Source organism: Sturnus vulgaris, chromosome 3 (genome assembly GCF_052056855.1).
Source record: "Sturnus vulgaris isolate bStuVul1 chromosome 3, bStuVul1.hap1, whole genome shotgun sequence".
NCBI lineage: Eukaryota > Metazoa > Chordata > Aves > Passeriformes > Sturnidae > Sturnus > Sturnus vulgaris.
Window position 1 is genome coordinate 80,009,407 of NC_142245.1, and position 18,829 is coordinate 80,028,235.

Here is an 18,829-nt window from a genome sequence, read left to right on the forward strand (position 1 = left end):
ATGGCTCATAAGTACTAATACAGTACCTTTGCCCTGGATGACTGTTCTTCTGTAAAGTTTTCTTTTAATAAACAAAATCTCAGCAGTCCTGGGAGAAAAGCATCTGGCATGAAGCTGATAATGCATTTTAAGCTTCCGGCTCCCAATGAAACATATGATAAAACAGTACTTCTTGCTTGTGTCTCAGAATTCTGACATTCTTACATCATCAGTACCTAACTCCACATTTGTTCTATGTGTCACATATTGTATTCAAATCATTTCAATATCATGTTATTTTTTAGTATTACATTAAAAATTAACCTTTGGCATTTTCTCACAGAAAGCTGAGTTATTAAATCTCTGTTTTAAACACATCCAAAGGTCAGACGTTTTCACAAACTGGGGATAAAAAAAATGCCAACAACATACCTTTGTTACACTCTCATACCAGCTGGTAAGAGAAGACATTGAACAACGTATTTTATTCTGTGAAACCTGCACACAGTTCTCATCTTCCAGTGAGTCCACATCTATATCACAGTTCATCAGCTGCCCCATCAGCTTCTGCATCAGATTTTTTATGCCTTCACAAGACATTTTTAGAAACATGGCAATGATATTTGGTTATCTGGCAACACTTCTCCATCTCCTACTATAAAAAACTACCCCAAAGTTATTATTCATTATTTTCTACATTTCTAACTATTCTCCTCTCTCCAGAATGCACATCTTATACTCCTGAAAGCATTAATGATATGCACGCTGTTCATGCAATCTACCTAGATGGCAACAACTGAGGTTAAAATGTTTGTCTTCCATCTTTACCTGAGCTCCAGACATCTGCTTTTAACAGTGACTTAGAAATAAATAAAGCAGCCACTCCACAGAACTGACTATGCAGCCATATGTGATTTTAATCTTTTTACTTAAAAAAGAAGCATGGAGGGTGGGAGAATTTTATTCCATCCATTCTCTCACTAAATAATGACTGTAAGCATTTAAAAAGCGGAATACATACACCTACAAGAAGAAAACCAACCTACAACATCTACATGCAATGCACTAAGCACCATATCCTTAACTGCTATGCTACAGCTAAGCAGCATTTCAATCTTCACTGTTTTAAACTGAACTGGATACCTCTCCAAATAGAGTACGATTACTGCTCTGGTGACATAGGTTTGAGCAAATCTTTGGAAAATCTTTAAGATCCCTCTGTCTGTTACTCTTACATTAGGGGGCAAAAGCTAGAATTGCTAGTTAATTTATATCTTATTCAAAAGAAGCAGCTATACTATTGCAATATTTACCTGGGCAATCTTTGGCTTCCAGCAAGGCTACATAAGGAGTAATGTTATCCTGAAGGACATCTGAGAGACCTCTGAAAGTCAAGTCATGATCTGTAACATTTACACCTAGAGAGAAGAGAAAAAAAAAAAAAAAAAAAAAGAGAACAAAATTTCAAGAGCATTTTTCCCATGACTCGTGAACAAAATGATTGAACAGTAGACAAAAAAAACCAGAAGATACCTCAAAAGGTTAAGGAAAGAATGAAAAGTATCACATCAGCTGTGAGGAAGATGAAAGACTAGCACAAGAGTAGACATACATGTTGACAGTCCCTGATTAAGAGAAACAGGGAGTCACTGTGAATACCCTTCATCATATAGCTTGGTGGGGTTCTTTAAAGAAAGCTTTCTCAAGAGTGCAAACCTGCAAGAAGCAGGACAGGTTTTCTAACATCCCTCAGAAGCCATCCAGAGCCATGTAAGGCCTGCAGACAAGAAGTTAAATTCACCTTCTCTAGAAGAATACTGTATCCAGAGCTGGATCCTCTCATGGCTCATATAAAGAGGAAAATTACTGTAAATTGCTGTGAAACTCAGTCTGAATTCACTATGAAATACTTAGTATTTAATGCCTTTTTTAATATCCCTAATCAACAGAAAAATAGAACAAGCCACTCCAGGAGGCCATTCAGAACTTCATCCACAGTAATATTTGAAGCAGTAGTTTTCCTATTACCTACAAAAATAAAGTACCTTCCACTCTTTGTTAGTGGTGTTACTGTTAGCCTACATGGTAAGTTTGAAGCATAGGTCCAATTTTAATTTCCCTAAAATAATCCACTGAAAATGTAATCAACTTGCCTTGAATCACGTTTAGGATTTATAGGCACAAACCTCTGAAAGAAAGGAGAAAGGAAGAAAAAATAAAAGGACTTCAGAACTTTACTAACTTCATCTCCAACTATTTTCTTCACTCTCTGCTCTTTTCCCAAGATAAAGACACTACTTTCCTATACATAAAAAGATGCATGCAAGAACACACATCAGAAATACAGAAGCTGTATCATGGTTAAGTTGTAGAAACCATCAAGCATGCTGGTGGCAGAAACGAGGACATGATCAAAGTTATCTCCAGTGCCTGGAACAAAAAAACCCCAAATCACTACCAGCTGCTTCAGAGAGACCTGCAGGGGAGTTGTTGACTTACTGGACTATTAAGCAACATAGACAAAAGGGGAAGGAGGTTTTATCTGACTTCCTTCTCCCTGCCCAATCTCTTCTGTTGACATGTTTGAAGCTGATATTGCTCACAGTAATTGCTGGAACTCAGTAAGTTTCTTTGATGTGTCTGTGAGTTTTAATCAGATATACATTACAAAAAATGTTTTTAAAAAAATTACCTAAGACAAGAGCTGCAGTAGGGATTTCTCTGAACTTCATCCTGCAAGTCCATTCTGTTGTCTTCTCTTGAAAGTCAGAATGAGACCTGCTCAAAAAACTCACCAGATTCTCAAGCAGCTGCTTATTCAAGTCTTCCTGTATCCGCTGCAAACATACACAGAGAGAATTCATCTATAAAAATGTGAAAACACCTCTGTATCTTCCTTTTTCTACTCCTTTCCTGCATCATCTTTAACCCTTAAAACTCCAGGGGTTTAAGCTTTCCTGTGATCTATAAACGACACGAACTTACGCATTGTGTGGCGAACAAAGACAGTTCCCATCTTGGAACTTCTGGTCAAGTGCCTCAAGAATAATTTGAAAAGCAAATAGGTTTTTCTGTGGTACTTTAAAGCACCACAGGCTTTAAAGGAGGAGAAAAAGCCTCAGTGACGTAGGCAGAGAAAAATAATATAATTAGTTTCTGGAACAATGCTCATGGAAATTCCTATTCTTCCTTCCCACCTTACAAAACACTTGTAAGCATTTTTCTGAGATATCTAAATGAGAACAAATATTCTGCTCCTCCAAATCTAATTTGGGATGAAAGAAGTAAAAATAGTAATAAAGGAAATAAATAAATATGTTTTATAGGAAAAATACTAAACCATGTGTCTCCCATGTTTGCTACACTGTCTTTTGACCTTCAGGATGATTTCCACACAACAATTTGTATAAGCAGGAACACACGAAAAGGTGAAACAAAGCAGGGGGAGATAAAGCTTTTAAAGGCAAATATATGTCTGCAGCATTTTGTATTTCTTTTTTTTAATCTGTGTGCCTTTGAAAATCTGTCCCTAAACCAAAATATGCCTCCTGCTAGAACAGACAATAAAACCTCCTGTACTCTGAAGTTCAGGATATCAATTTATGTACTCCAGAATGCACATGTTAGAAACAAGATTAAACCCTTGCTCCAAACAAAATCATCATCAAGACTTATTATCAACAAAAAGTGACACACACAGCTGTGAGCTTGATTTTAAGCAAAGTGGCAAAGGCAGTCTCTAGCAGCATTGAAGAGGCCACTATCAAAGAGTGACTGTCACATCTCCAGGAGACTGCACATGATTCCTGCTCAATAGCCTGAACCCCGTTTCCATTATACAGAAGGGCCTCTGTTGGTCTCCTAAACAACTGATAAAACTGTACACAAAGTAATTTTAGTCTTTTCATCCTCCACTTATTGAAGGATATTTTTCTGGCCTGATGTTGATTGTGCAGCTCTGAACCTGAAAAAATCTATGTAACTAAGGACAAATTGTAGCGTGACATTTTTGAAAGAATTTACACCATCAGTGTTATAACACCATTGTAACAACTCCTGTATTACCACAGATCCTTTAACAATCCTCCAAACTTCTGTTTCAGATTCCATAAAACCCTAAACTTCCTGTGATCACTATTGTTTTTGCTAAGCTGACCTAAAAAGAACCTCAATTCTTACTCTGGTATATATTATTTCTTCCACTGTGCATTTGTGACAATGGAATTCAGTCTGCCATAGCATTACACATTTACCTAGCTTTCTTAAAATACATCAGTCTTTTCTTGTCAAAACAACTTTGTTACAGAATTGTTTTGAGAATGTTCCAGAAAGTTCACCAGGCTGCTCTGCATCTCAAGTGACCAAGTCACTTACTTACATGGCATTCTCACTCTGGAAAAGTCACAGGAACTGGAAGTTCAGTTACTGCCACAACACCAGATTTTGTCATGACTACTTGTTATGTGGTCTGAAAACCATTATCTTCATATTAGAGCAAAAATTACTGTATTTTAGCCCTGCGCTTTGCCTTTTTGTTTCTAGCCCAGATGTTGGTAGAATGAATTCTCGCCTACATGAAAAGAAAGCTTCTGTAAGTCCTTGATGAGATTTATCATAAGAAATTTGCAAGACCACTTCTGACAGCAGGAGTCAAAACTGAGATACCTTGCAATACTGAAACAAAAAAAAGTCCAAAATTCCACCCTCCAAAAACAAAGGGCAGTTCCTGCCACACTTTTGTCAGCTTTTCAGTTGTGAGAAGTGTGAAAGGATGTCATCACCAGATGACAGATGGTGCTGCTACAACCACAGCAGTTTATGATGGACCTACAAAGGCCAAGAGTGCTCTACAATAAAGTGCCTTGGAGGGCAAATCCTCTTCTGAACACCTCAGGCAGATACCAGAGAACAAAGAAAACACCAGCGTAAGCACAAGGCCTGCCAACAAATCACCAGGCAGCAGGGCCCTGGCAAAACCTTTGGAGAATTTCCTGCTAGGCTCCCTTAGCACACTAGCAGAATCCCTGGAATAAAAGCCCAAACCAGCAAGCCACATGAAGCCACATGCTTCCCATGTACTCTGCCACAGATCAGGTATGTGTGTTGAAAACACATAAGAAATGAAATCCTGACTAGCTAAAGCCCTCACCTATCTAGTCTGACCTCACAGATGATGCTGCTTGGAGGAATTCAGGCTTGAGACTTTCTAAGGCCCCTTCCAATCTAAATTATCACACTGTTTTACATGTAAGAACAACCACCAGCTCCAAGTTTGCAAACACTGGGATAAAAGGATGACGATTCAAAACTCAGTAGAAAAGTTATCACAGATAGACCAGAAACAGTATGAAGAAAATTCTCTGTGTAGCAGCAGAAATAACTGCACATAATCTGCCCTTGGGCAATTCTAACTCTAAGGAAATGCTCATATCAATATGTCAGTATAGGAGGAACTGTCTTCCATCAGGAGGAGTAAGACCAGAAGAAAGTATCTAGAAAACTCCTAACAGCCTGAAAGAAAACAAGGGTTGGAACAGAATTAGAGGAATTTATGAGCTTAGCTCAAGGGTCCAGATTTTAAGCTATATCCATCTGGCTTCTACTGCACATCCCAAAACAAACTCCAGGAAAAAAAAGACCTCCTAATGTGTAAAGAGCCCAAGAGCAAGCAGAAGAATATGAAATACTTGCCTAGAATCTGTGACACTGAATAGAGGAGGGGAGGAAATCTCTGCTGTATGGAAGCAATTATTCATACTATAATGCAAGCCAGCTGGCTATAGAGACACAACAACAGCATGCCATGTAACACATAACAGCCAGGAGGCCACAGTTCAGTATGAAATTAACTCTGACCCCATTCACACCATCCATACTGATTCAATAGGCTGTATTTGCAGCAGTGTCATTTCGTATTTGACATCCATGCAGCTGTGTTCACATAAATCCACTGTGAATCCTGGGCTGCTGTGTATGAATTCTGGAACATTGAAGTCAAGATCAGCCTAAAATCCTCAGAGGGCTGCCAAGTAATAACTAAATTGGAAAAAACAGTATGCCAGGAGGTAATAAAGAAGACAATTACTAGGAAGAGAAGCTTAGAAGCAGCAGCTTGAAGCAGCAAAAGTGTACAGTTATGTGGTTACAAGTAATGTGTACTTGATGCATTTCTTATTACTACTTTATATTCTGGACAGTCAATATTTCTGGCGCTCCTACTGCTTTAACTAACTGCCATGCACTTTTAAGGACCTCAAAAAGATCCCCAGAAACAAAGAAGCAAGCAGTATTGTTACAAATACAAAACACCATTTTAGTGGGAGGCACAAGAATCACCTGTGTTTCGGATTTGACCTGGTTCCATAAAGACTGACAAGTGACAAACCGTAGCTCAGTATCCTCTGAATCATCACTTGTGCTTCTGAAATCATGAGCTGGAAACACAGAAGGCAAAGGAAAACACAAATAAGCTCACGAAAACAAAACCTTTTTTTTTTCCTGAGAATAAAACAAAGCACCAACTGTATATATACATATTTCAGGGAGATCACTTTTCTCTTAAGCAATTAATTAATTTCTGGTATTTGGTAGAATAAGCAAGGGAACAAGCACAATCTATTACCCAAGTATGCAGGCAAAAGGTAAAGAAGAAGCTTCTATCTCAAGTCCCAGATAAGCTGAAGACTAAATCAGAGCAAACAGCCTTTATTATTAAAGTAAAACAATCATCATCATCTTTCTCTGGTTTCAGCAAGCTTTGTGGGTCTACTTGATTGGCATTCAATGGAGCACCAGCAGTGCCTTGATGTCTAGAAAAGAGCCAGTTGATGAGCATAATCTCCTAAAGCACTAAACTCACCCGAAACAGGTCTCTAAATGACAAATGAGGGACATTGCTCCATTTCCATTGTCTCACCTATCATCTCATTTGTATCTCTAAGAAAAATCACTTAGAATACATAACCAACTCTGATTACACAGATCTTAGACTTTTAGTTGAAGAAAAACCAACCACCACATTATCTGGTAACATACCAAGGCATAATATCCTTTTTTCACTACCAAAATTCAAACTATAGGCACAAATGTCCTCAAAAGACCTTTTGTGGGGTATGACAGTATCATCAACTATTGATGCAGAGGAGTTTCACAACTAAAACTTCATTTTGGACAGGACTGGGCTTCAGACTGGACAGAAGCACATCCAAGTACATGTTTTAGAATACCACTTTAACCAACTGCTGTGAAAAGCCAAGCCAGCTCACCTCTGCCTCTCTCTTTTACTCTTTTAGGGCTAGTCCAGTTAAATTTACTTTTCCACCTCAAAGCATTTGCTAACTAGAACAATATGCTTAGCAGTTTATCCAAGCATTTCTAATCTTGCAAAAACAGAAACATAATATCCAGTAAGGGATAAAATTTCAATGCGGTGCAAATGCACAGGCCTTGGTTGTTGCAATAACAAAAATCTGGTCTCATTACTTTCCTCTTTTTCATATAAATTGTCATACCTTTTGATAGCTCTAATGATGATAAAAGTAGTTTAACCTGGGAAAAAAACAGTAAGTTTCCCAGTTGAGTCTCAAATAGCAATTATTTGAGATGCATTATTTCTGGTTCCAAGAAGAGTCAGTCCTCAAATGAAAACCGACCCCATACACATCTAGAGAAAACGTATACAGCAAATACTATTCTTCCTTCTTTTCCATAAGAAACTTAGGCAAAATACCCAGAATGTGAGATTTCTGCATGGGATATAATTTCTGACTCCCACAGCTTAAAAATGGCTCATTCAGACCTTCAGGTGAATTGTTTGTCTGCTAGTAAAAAACTTATGGTAGCATGGTGAGGAGTCCTCTTGTAAAAAAAATGTGCAAGGACAAAGATGGCTATACAATCTTGATTGCTGGAGATAAAAAAAAGTCCAGCGTTTATTCAAGCCAATAATTTGCTTGCATTCTTCCAAAGAAATGAGTTTTCAGCAATCAAGGAGTAAGAGAAAACCTCAGACAGCTATGACAGAACTCATTATATGAACTCAATCAGATGTGATGAACCTTTCAGGATTAACTCTTCTCAAAAACAGAAACATAAATGAAAATGCACTAACCTTTTTTCTCAGACAATCTTCTCTTCTTGGTAGTTGGTTTAAAAACAAAGCAGCCCTGGAGAACAGCAAAAAAACCCCAAATAAACTTCAATACAAACATCAATCTGACTGGCTCCAGAGGCCACTTCATTGTCCTTTTATTTCAGTGCTCCATTAAACCAATAATTTGCACTGAATTGCCAGCCTCTTAAGAATATCAAGTTACATATTGTCCCTTTATATTTCTGTTTCAAATTGGAACACTAGTGGAAGCAGTAACCCAGCACACTTGTTAGGAATTTTTTCATCTTTCCACTATGTTTTGCAATTCAACCATCAACTGGGCCAGTAGCAGATTTTTAAAACTTCTCAAAACCTCCAACAGGTTTAGAATTAAAAGGAAATTATTCCCTGGGGACACATCAGTACAGTTTTCTCAGGACAGCTTCAGTTAAAAACAAAACAAAAGGCAAGAGGCTGAGATGAATGGAAAACACAATCCAGAATAACGCAATGAGTATTATTAAATCACTTATAAAAAGAAATGACATGCCCAAGCCACAGTGAACTGCATCCCAACGCAAAAAAAGTAGATGGTTAGAATCAGAATGACAAATGTTTGGGAGAGGTTCATATAAAACCCTCTGTTCCAAGGAATTCCTGTACAGAGAAGTCATCTCCCAGTCAGACCTATTTTATCACACAAGTATTAGGCTTTGAGTTCTTGAAGATTTTTTTTCATTTTCTTCTAGAAAATCTGAAATTTCTTCCTCAATCCTTTCTACAGAAGCTCATCTCTTTTGAAGAGTTGTAAAGATTTCCTATATATTAGAAATCACATGCACTGCCCAACTCTCACTATGAATTTCTTGTCCTGCTGCAAGGGGGAAGGAAACACCTAAGTGCTGGAAATAGACTGATTCAATCCCATATTTCTAAATGGAGATGCTTACACAAGGATTTACTGAACTCAGCCTAGAATAGTTCAGCCACTACAGTAAGAATGATGTAGTGAAAATCAAACACCAGAGGTATGTTCAATTTTGCTCACAGTCACCAGTCTGTCGAGTGACTTCAGACACATTATTTCCTTTCTCACACAAATAAGAAATTGCAGTAAAACACCAACATTTACATTGACCCTCTCTGAAAAACAGCCTCAGGAACTGGAGATGCTTTCAGATAGATTCAATTTTACCACGTATATTAAGGACCATTTAAAAACAGTTGGACAAAAGTAGTGGTTATTGTACAAGTGCTAAACATTCTGGAACAATTCCACTGCAAAAAGGTGTCCTACAGATTTATTTGTGCTGCTGTGTGCACAAATGGAATTGGTCACAGAAAGTATAAATCGTGTACACAAAAGGAGAATGGATGCTTAATCAAACCAAACACAAATACTGCTGAATGCTTTGCAAACAATGGCTTTTCCACACCACTGCATGTGGCTGAGACTGGAATAGAAAACTGCAAAGAAGTACTATATATAAAATGTGGGAGGCAAGGTGAGGGGACATGATTCACTGCCAAACTATCAGGCAACAGCCATTGTCAAAAGTGAAATCCACCTGTTTCACATTAAGTTTTAAGTTTGTTTGGAAGCACTTCACTTCTGGAAGTAATAATCTGCACAATGCCTTCCACACCAAAGGACGCAGCTGCTTATCAAAACTCAGTGAAAAACAATGGAAGGGGGCAGGAGTCTTCCCGTGATGATAAACACACGCTGTGAAGAACTGCTGCTGTTCACTGTATGATCAAGCAAGAGAGGAAATAAGTTAAATGTTTCAATGCAACATTTCAATCTCGCTATTCATTGACACTCTGATGAATGCACTATCCCTACCGCCCACCCTGAACACAGCTCACATAAAAGTTCTCAATTCGGAAACATCAAGGCAATAACAGGCATTTAAAGTTACATGTGGGAGACTTTTAATTCTATTAGTTTTGGGGCGGAGGAGTGGGTGGGTGAAGCAATGAGTGTGGCAGCAAGCACTGCCACCAGACTTCATCTGGAAGCGACAAAGCCCACAGCCACAGCACCCTTGGCTCTGTTCTGGGCGAAATTTACTCTAAGTCGGAATGGGTTTTGTTGTGGCAAGAAGGCAGCGGGCAGGTGACACTGCGGGGTCACTCAGCCCTCACGGTGTGACTCTAGGGCAGCCCTGTGCAGGGATAAGAGCTGGACTCGATGGTCCTTGCGGTTCCTTCCAACCCAGGATACTCCGTGATTCTGTGGGACTGCGGCGAGGGCAAACAGCGCCTTGGGCGAAGCGAGGCCGGGCACGGATGACGAGCCAGAAAGGCTTTGGGAAGGGGCGGGCAGCGGAACAGGACAACCGGGAGCCTGGGCACCAGGGAGGCGGGAAAGGCAGCGGCTGCGGGAGGCGGGAGGAGGAGCGGGCGCAGAACACGGCGGACGATGCCGCGGGTCCAGCTCCCGCACAGGCCGCGCTGTTCCCTGGGGAGCCCTCCCCGCTCTCTCCCGCTCCTCACCTTGGATACGGAACACGTGCTCATGCTGCCCCGCGCCCGCCGCTACCAGAGAGCAGCAGCAGCAGGAGGAGGAGGAGGAGGAGGAGGAGGAGGAGGAGCAGTTCCCGCGTAGGCGCCCTCCCGACGCACCGCGCTCCCGACGCGCCGCCCACCTCCCTGCGCGTCCCCGCGCAGCTCCCCTCCCTTCCCTGAACAGTGGTACGGCCCCCTCTGCCCTGAGCCCCACGATTCCTCCACCCCCAGCGCAACCAATGGTCTCCTCCCCCTGTAAGCTGAGAATGGTACGGCCCAGCCCGCCCCTGGGCGGGCAGAAAGGAGCGGGGCGGGGGGGAGAAGGGTCGGCCGTGGAGCTTCCGCCGGGCAGTGTAGCTATGGCAGCAGGTTCCTTCCGGAGGAGCATTGCTTCCCAGGTACGCTCCGCTCCTTCCCATGGCTGGCGCGGAGCGGGAGCGCCCCTTGAACCAGATGTCCCCTCCATGCCCTCACACCGGGTCCCCCCTGCCCGGGCGTCCCACAGTGGGCGCGACCCTGTGCCGCGGTCTCGGCGCGCGCTGTCCCGCCCCGCCCCTGCCCGGGGCGCGCTTTGGGGTTTCCCGCGGGATTAGGATGGAGTGCGGGAGGAATGGCTGCCATCCCTGGAAACGTTCCGGGCCAGAGTGGATGGGGCTCTGGGCAGCCTGGCCTGCTGTGGAAGGTGTCCTGTCCCTGTACATGGCAGGGCTTGGAACGAGAAGATCTTTAAGGTCCCTGCTAATCCAAACCATTCTGTCATTCCATGTATACTTCAGTCCATAATGGGTTCGATGGGATCCTTCATGAGAAAAAAAAAAAAAATCAACTCTGGTGTTTTGCCTTGCCTTTTTTCTAAGGCTCCTTTAACATATCTTAGGTTTGTATTTTATTATATTGTTCATAATAGTTATGAAATCTTTACTTTTTTTTACATGGACTGAAACTAGATTTCAGATATAAAAGCTGCATTCCCCGTGGGTATTTAAACGGGGAGCAGTATTTTTTCTTGGACCTTTGTCTCTTTGCTTAAGTCAATTTTTTTTTATTTATTTTCAATTTAGCTTTCAAAAGTTTTGGATCTGCCGCCAGAGAATCTAATAAAGTCCATATCCGCAGTTCCTGTCTCCAAAAAACGGTAGTTGTTTACATTTTATCTTACAGTGCTGGTCATGTTTTATTATTTTATGTCATGCTTATTACTGCAAAAGCTTAACAAGACTTTAGGGAAAAAACAGAAAACCCCAAACCTTTTATACCAATGTAATTATAAGATAGTTTAATTGAATTAAATCCTTGTGTTTTTTCAAGAAAGCTCAAAGTAAATATAATTGCTTACAAGGCTGTACAAATTAATGGCAGTGCATGGATGGCAAATGCTTCAACACTGGTGATCTGAATGTGAAACTGCTTAGAGCCAATGCGAAGTTACATGGGATTTTTTTTTCAGTGTCCTGCTCAGGAGTTGCAGTAATGTTAGCAAATACATTTTACTCATTCATGAGCATAGTTTTTGTTTATTCTGAGGTGGTGTTCTCACCATATCTGCTTTCTGATCGTATTAGTGCAAAGGTGATATTTGGCTTTCTAGTCCAGCTTTCTAAATATAATGACTCCAGATATTTGTGACTGGGTTATGATTGGCAATTACACTTGTCATATGCAGAGTCAGCTTGGATCTGCCACATTTCCCCAGCATTTCAGCAGGTTTTCTCCCTGATTTTCATATGTTGTGGGTTTTTTTTTTCAGGCACGTTGCTGATTTCCAGGTCTCCATTGCTTCCGTGATAGAAAACAGTTCTAGTGATTGCTCAGCACAAGACCTGCATCTTCAAGCTCAGCAGCTTGCTGAAAGGGTATGCCAATGAACTCATCATATATTTATGTAATAATGAACTTGCAGACTAGAGGTGTAAGGGGCCTAATAAGATAAAAAAGGACTCTTTCTTCAGGCATCTCTTTGGGTCAAAGTAGTTTGATGACTGTACTTGCTGTAATTGTACACAGCATCTTCACAGGGAATTGGAGAAGCAGCTTCAATTAAGGTTCTTGTGAAATTGTTATTTGCAAACAGTTTAAAGTAAATAGTGCTGGTGAAGTTAGGTGAGTGTCTAAAGGGTTGCCCAGCACTTGAGGAAGAAATTGAATGTGTGGTAGCTTGGAAAACCAAAGACTGCAAAACCCAGTTCTGGTGATGCAATAGATAAAGTTGGCTTGTGGGACAGGTAGGCCTAACTTTCAAATCCTTTCCTGTTTCAAATTAAGTTTTCTTGGAACAGCAGTTTTTTCAGTTGTGCTAGTTTGGGAGATGGCAGCAGCTGGGGTGTTAATACTGAAAAAGCGACAAGTGAAACCAGTTATAATACTACTGAGGAGTTAAACTATTTCTCACGTCATTCTTCACTGCTGAAGTATTGAAGTTATCCATGTCTTGGGCCTGTTCTAGTAAGATAAATATTCTGACTCGGGTGGAAGAAGAGCTAATGATGCGCAGATATACAACAGAAAGTTCTGAAACAACTGCAAGATGATCTAGAAACATGAAATAATTCATGTTGGGAAGGACCTCTGGAAGTTATCTATTCTCATATCCTCTCCAGTGCAGCTGTTTTGGATGAAGTTGCTGAGGACTTTTGAAATCCAATGAGGTGTTAAAAGCCTCCAAGGATTTGACAGTCTCTCTCTCACTCTGTTTCAGTGACTGTATCATCACAGTAACTAGTTTTATTTTTTTCCTTGTGTGTCATTTTAAAAACAGCTGCTATTCCCAGTGTTTAAGAAGCTGCAAGTTTCCTCCCTTCTTAATCGTTTGTGGCTCAGTAAATAATCCTGAAACATTTATCCCTACAGCTTTACATGGAGGAGCAATTCTAACAGTAAAGAAGAATAGACCATCAATAGACTCCCAAACTAAATAGACCATGCCAGTTAGACAAAGGAGAATAAAAATCCATCATCTCTAGGGAATGGGGTTTTTTGTTGAATAAATGAAATGTATTTATTTTGTTGAATAAATAAGATACATAAGTTCAACTTGTTTAGATTGGTGTGTCATCTCCAAAGAAGTGTATAAACTAGCAAAATATAACCATGTATCAAAAAGTAGCAGAGAGACAGAAAAATGCAGGCAGTTGCCAGTTTTTGTCATGATAAACAGTTCATGGGGTGCCTTAAGGTTCAACAGAATGCTCTTAGTCTCTTCTGAGGAAATGGGCCACAATGTTTGAAATACAGGTATTTAGGTTGGACAAAAAGAGAAATTTTTCCAGTTGACTAAAATAGCCTAAATAACAAGGCAGCAATGAAGCAATGTGCTCTCAAGTATTGAAAATTGTCTGTCAGAAAGGTCAGAAGGGTCTTGTTTCCATGGGCTTTTGATTTCATTTGTCTGGCTGATTCTTGTTTTATTTTTGTATTGTTAGTTCTTTGTGGAGGGGACACTGTGTTGGGTTTTTTAGTGCTTCTGTACTGCACAATGGCATCCTAGTCCAAGCCTTGGGCACAAAGGCTTACCTGTTCAGTAAAGGACCACAGGGCACTTGGGGAAGAGGTTGTTAAAGCTGTGGAGAGGACAAATGAGCACTCTTATTAAAGAGAAATAAAAACTACTGACAAGACAAATGACAGATAATGTAGAAAACATTTATCAGAACAAATGTTGTGGAGAAAGTCCAGTGGGTTTGTTTCCTCTCTGCCCCATAAGTAGAAAGGACCATTTGTAAAACAGTAAGGTGGAAGATTCAGTGTCAACACAATAAATGTTTTTTTTCCCATAGCTTGTGAGTTAGCATTGGAATTTGTTATTATCAGAGCTTGTGAAAATAAAAGAATATCAAAGCTAGCTATGATTTCTCCTGGTTAGGTCACTGTCTTAAGCTGGAGACTTAGCATGGGGGTACAATTTCCTCTTCATGGTGATGAGCTTCAGTAGGAATGCACAGCTTGCCTCTCTTAGATACCGAGCCAGTGAGAAGGTGATTGTGTCATATTTTTATATGCTTTCCATCCCTCTTTTTCCTTTCTTTCAGACAACTTTTTGACTATGAAAGACAGCTAGTTTAATAAGAAACTCTCAAACGTGACAGGTTGAGGTCTAAACCTCTTGGCCTGTGAAGAGACCCAAATTTGTGTTGACATTAGGTGTTGGTTGGCCAAATACACCTTATGGGTTCAGAATGTTCAAGATATGTGCCTTATGGAAATTGTAAATGAAATTTTTAATAACTTGGCCTTTAATATCTTTATTTTGTGACACTGGGTACCGCAGAATGTTGTCACTAAACTTTTTTTTTTGTTGTTAAGTGCTGGCAGCTACTGTGTAAGTTGTCAAATGTATCTCAGCTTTTGTCTGTACAAAGAGTTCAGCTACTGCTCCCAATCAAAAGAAAACAGAGACTGTGCACAAGCAGGGTCTGAAGTGGAACATATGTGTGGCATTTTCAGTTGAGTTATATTCAGAACTTATAGAGCATGAATTGGAAATAATAAAATAGTCCCTTTTCCAACAGTATTGGTGAAATGATCCCTTATGATTGCTTCAAACAAATAAATAACACTTAATGTTTACAGTGGATTAAATTAATATTCACAGTGTATTGAATTACAGTTTTCCAGTCCAACTGTTTTCATTTAGAGTTTCTGTTTTGTTTTATTCTCTTAGCTAAAATGTGATTCAGTAGTGAGTGAGATCAGCGCTGGTCCAGGAACGGTGAATTTTACAATAAACAGGGAATTATTAGCAAAGGTGAGTAGTGTCTTTCAAGTGCTTTAAGGTAAAAATAGATTTTCTCAATATAAAACTACAGAATGCCTACTATTGTCTTAGGAAGGTATTTTCTATGTAAAACTTGTCTTTTCACAAGTTTTCCCTGAGGATCCCTGTTGCTTTGTTATGTAGGCCTAGAATTTGAAATGAGGCTCAATAAAGTTTCTTCCTGTGAGGAAATAACGCATCTACTGTTCACTGATAATCATAACTCTTCTTCTTTCCTCTCTCTGCCTTTAAAATGCAGAGTTATTTGCACCTACTTTGAGTTCTTACAGTGTACAACTCTAAAGTTTTGATCTTGTAAATACTCTTAGTTTTACCTGACATAGAAGTATTTGATAGCAGATCTTTCATTACACACTTTGCTGAAAAAAAAACAATCAAGGGGAAAAAATTCCCAAAGGGAAGATGTATTCCTCAATATCCTGACTGAAGTATACATATAGCTTGTAACTAAGCCAGTGGCTATTACAGATAGGTCTATAAGTAAATTTTGTGTATGTGTCTAGCTTGACTTCTTAGATGGTGTCATAATAAGAAGAGAATTAAAGGTTTTTTTGCAGATGATATTCCTTTTTAAAAAAATCAATAGCTGTTGCAGAAAAGAAGTGATTTTTTGAGTGGGAAAAATGAGAAAAATTCCCATTGAATGAAGTGAGATTTCCACTTTATTTCCCTTTGTTAAAGGCTTCTGTTATCTTCAGGAAGCTTGTCCAGTTCATGTGCTGCATAGATGAGGTCTGTAGTGCATTGGCTTGTGTGACCTTACACATTTCAGTTTTTGTAGGGGCTGACTTGTGCTATGGCACATTACTGATAATACTCACACAGACTGTCTTGAGGGATATTCTAAGGCATTTTACACAGTCTCCAGGCTTTCAAAACAGAGATTTTTTTAGTACAGATCACTCATACTGGCCTTACATACTTGCAGGTGGGAGAGAGAAAGAAGAGTTGTTTGGACACACTAGGATTGAAGAGTTGGCTTTCTTTGGTGCTAAAAGAGTAGAAGGTTTTCACAAAGTTCAGCCTCAATTTTCACCAAAACTCTGCCTACAATTTCTCTTAAATTTTTTATTTGATCAAATACAGCTTTCAAAAGTTAGTGGCATTTTTATCTGCATATGAGACCTTGTTTTCTTGGCAAAGCAGCCATCTAATTATTAATGTGAATAAAGGATGTGGGATCAGTCTCCTTTGTGCCTGGTAAACAGTTTTCCTGGCAATGCTTTCTGTTGATTAAACTTTTTTATGTGTGTGTGTTTTGTTTTGTTTTGTTTTAAATTGTACTTTAGACTGTGCTGCATCAGGTGTGGAAAGATGGCTCAGAGTATGGAGTAAAAAGTGAACTTTTCTCTACAGTTCCCAGACAAAAGGCAGTGATTGAGTTCAGGTGAGCACATCTGAGGGGGTCCTTTGAGACAGTTGCCTTGTCTGCTCATTGATATTTTCTGGTTAATATTCATTGCTGTAAAGTGTGGTGCCTGTATGTTAAACTGTATTAATCAGTATTATATTCAGCTGTACTTGACAATCCGATATAGTCACCAAGTAGAATATAAATTATATTCAGGGATTCGAGGCTTTAAGCAGGCTTTTAAATTTGGTATTTAAAGAGTTCATGCCTTACACAGCCCTCCATTAAGAATATTCTCATTTAACACATAGTAGCATTCAGTTTTTAAGAAAGCTGCTTTTTATTTTGTTACGAAGAAACAAAATCTGAATTTCCAGGCACTAATCCATTTCTTTTTGCACCTTAATACCTTCTTCCCTGACTTGTTAAAGCAGGCAGGCGTTTGTCTGGCTAAATTTTGTTCTTACTTACTGCCCCCAAAATTTTTTTCCAGTGCAATTCTGTTGACTTTCACCTGCTGATGGAATGAAAAGTGGCTGACTGAGATTTTTTATGTATAAGTGTTTTCATTGAGTAATATTCCCTCTGCAGGCTTCTATAGTCATGGAAAGTAAGAACTTGACCTTAATTTGAAGGTTGAATTTTCATAGCTGAACTTTTTAAATCTGGGCAAACAATTGTGTAGGGAGGTTTTTGTTGTTGTTTTTCTTTGTGGATGTGGGCATTGCTGGAAAGATATAATTTTGGTTACTGATCCTTGTACACAACATCTCTCATGCTGGTTTATCTCTGAAAAAGACATGAGGAGAATGATCCATATGTCCAAAACATGTAAAAAATGAGAATATATTTTTGATTCTTTGTCACTAGTACAGCTGGGCTTTGATTAGATCTTTTTGTTGTTGTTGAGTTGGTTTGTGGGGTGGTTTAACCACAACGCTGTCTGTTAATTGATAGTAGAGGGAAAGCTGGTTGGATAGGAAAACTTGCTGTCTAGGACAGAAGCTAGTCAGAATCTTATGGGAAAATTGAAAATGGAGCTTTTATTCCAGCACTTCTAGATTCATGGCTTGAATTCTTTTAACATGGTTATCTGGCAGTTTTGTCCACTGAACAAACGTTATTTGTAAAAATCTGTTACAGCTCCCCTAATATTGCCAAAAAGTTTCACATAGGACATCTGCGTTCCACCATAGTAGGTGAGTGTGCATTTCACTGCCTCCTGGGACAGCTGCTTTGTCTGCTTCACTTGACAGGGGAGCACTGGGAACATTTCACTCCTCGGGTGTGGGTGTGAGTGGCCGTGTCAGGCTCAGCTTGCTAATTAAAACCTTTCTGCTCATTATGCAGTGAAGAAGAGAATGTGGTGTGTTGCTGGCAGATTTATTGAGTCACACATAATATAGTTTTACGACTGCCAATGTTAAATGAAGTAGCTTAAAATTGGTCTTCAAAGACACCCAAGGCAGTTTTCATTGAGGTGTTATGAGAGCCCTTTGAATTTTAAATTCTCAATTTGCACGGGACTGCAGAGCAGTTCAGATCGTTATGTCTTGGTGGCTGTCTTGCAAAAAGCTATTTTTTATGCTAATTACTTTATGCCAATATTACTGAGACAATTGCTGCAATTTCTAATAGAATAATTAATAAATTTACTCTGCAGTGTTCTAATGGTATATGGAAAACTGCATTTGTCCCTTATTTCCTGATCTCACAATAAAAATTTATAGGTTGTAGCAGAAGATCCTACAAAATCTCTGCATCTAATCATATATTAGTTTTTAATTATACTTAATTCATCATGTATAATTATTAATTACGTAAAGTAATTGCCTCTTCCATGGACTGATAGTTGAGTGAAATGATGTATTTTGGGGTTTTTTATGTGCCATTTCTGGATCCTTTGTTGCAGAAAAAAAAACACTTTCAGAAATAGTTCTGTAGATCAATGTTTGTCCCAGAGTAAGACAATTAACTACAGAGAATGGAATGGAAAGTAATTGCAAGCTATAATGTAGTGTTTTAACAATACAAGAAGAAAGAGCTTTCTGCATCTTTTACAGCAATATTGTAATTAAAAGGTAGCCTTGAAGTACAGGAAGATAGAGGAAGGGATGTGGATATT

General features: G+C 39.4%; 2 protein-coding genes across 4 annotated transcripts in view; one reads left to right on the forward strand and one right to left on the reverse strand.

Annotated features, from left to right (window-relative positions):
- ORC3 (origin recognition complex subunit 3) overlaps positions 1-10,828 on the reverse strand; it is a 35,514-nt gene extending 24,686 nt beyond the window's left edge. Inside the window, exons 1-6 of one of the 2 annotated variants that reach the window (XM_014877835.2) lie at positions 10,571-10,828; positions 8,090-8,144; positions 6,316-6,413; positions 2,672-2,816; positions 1,293-1,397; positions 412-566 (exon numbers count right to left, since the gene is read on the reverse strand). In XM_014877835.2, coding sequence (XP_014733321.1) covers positions 412-566; positions 1,293-1,397; positions 2,672-2,816; positions 6,316-6,413; positions 8,090-8,144; positions 10,571-10,594 — 582 coding nt within the window. In that variant the 5' untranslated portion in view covers positions 10,595-10,828. The remainder of the gene's footprint in view (positions 1-411; positions 567-1,292; positions 1,398-2,671; positions 2,817-6,315; positions 6,414-8,089; positions 8,145-10,570) is intronic. The other variant, XM_014877834.2, reaches the window with a different exon arrangement.
- Positions 10,829-10,855: 27 nt separating this feature from the next.
- The window catches only part of RARS2 (arginyl-tRNA synthetase 2, mitochondrial), a 29,408-nt gene continuing 21,434 nt past the window's right edge, over positions 10,856-18,829 (forward strand). The window contains exons 1-6 of one of the 2 annotated variants that reach the window (XM_014877838.2): positions 10,856-10,980; positions 11,644-11,717; positions 12,330-12,435; positions 15,240-15,323; positions 16,643-16,740; positions 17,848-17,903. In XM_014877838.2, the coding sequence (XP_014733324.1) occupies positions 10,942-10,980; positions 11,644-11,717; positions 12,330-12,435; positions 15,240-15,323; positions 16,643-16,740; positions 17,848-17,903 (457 nt within the window). In that variant the 5' untranslated portion in view covers positions 10,856-10,941. Of the gene's footprint in view, positions 10,981-11,342; positions 11,460-11,643; positions 11,718-12,329; positions 12,436-15,239; positions 15,324-16,642; positions 16,741-17,847; positions 17,904-18,829 lie in introns of those variants that run through there. The other variant, XM_088162069.1, reaches the window with a different exon arrangement.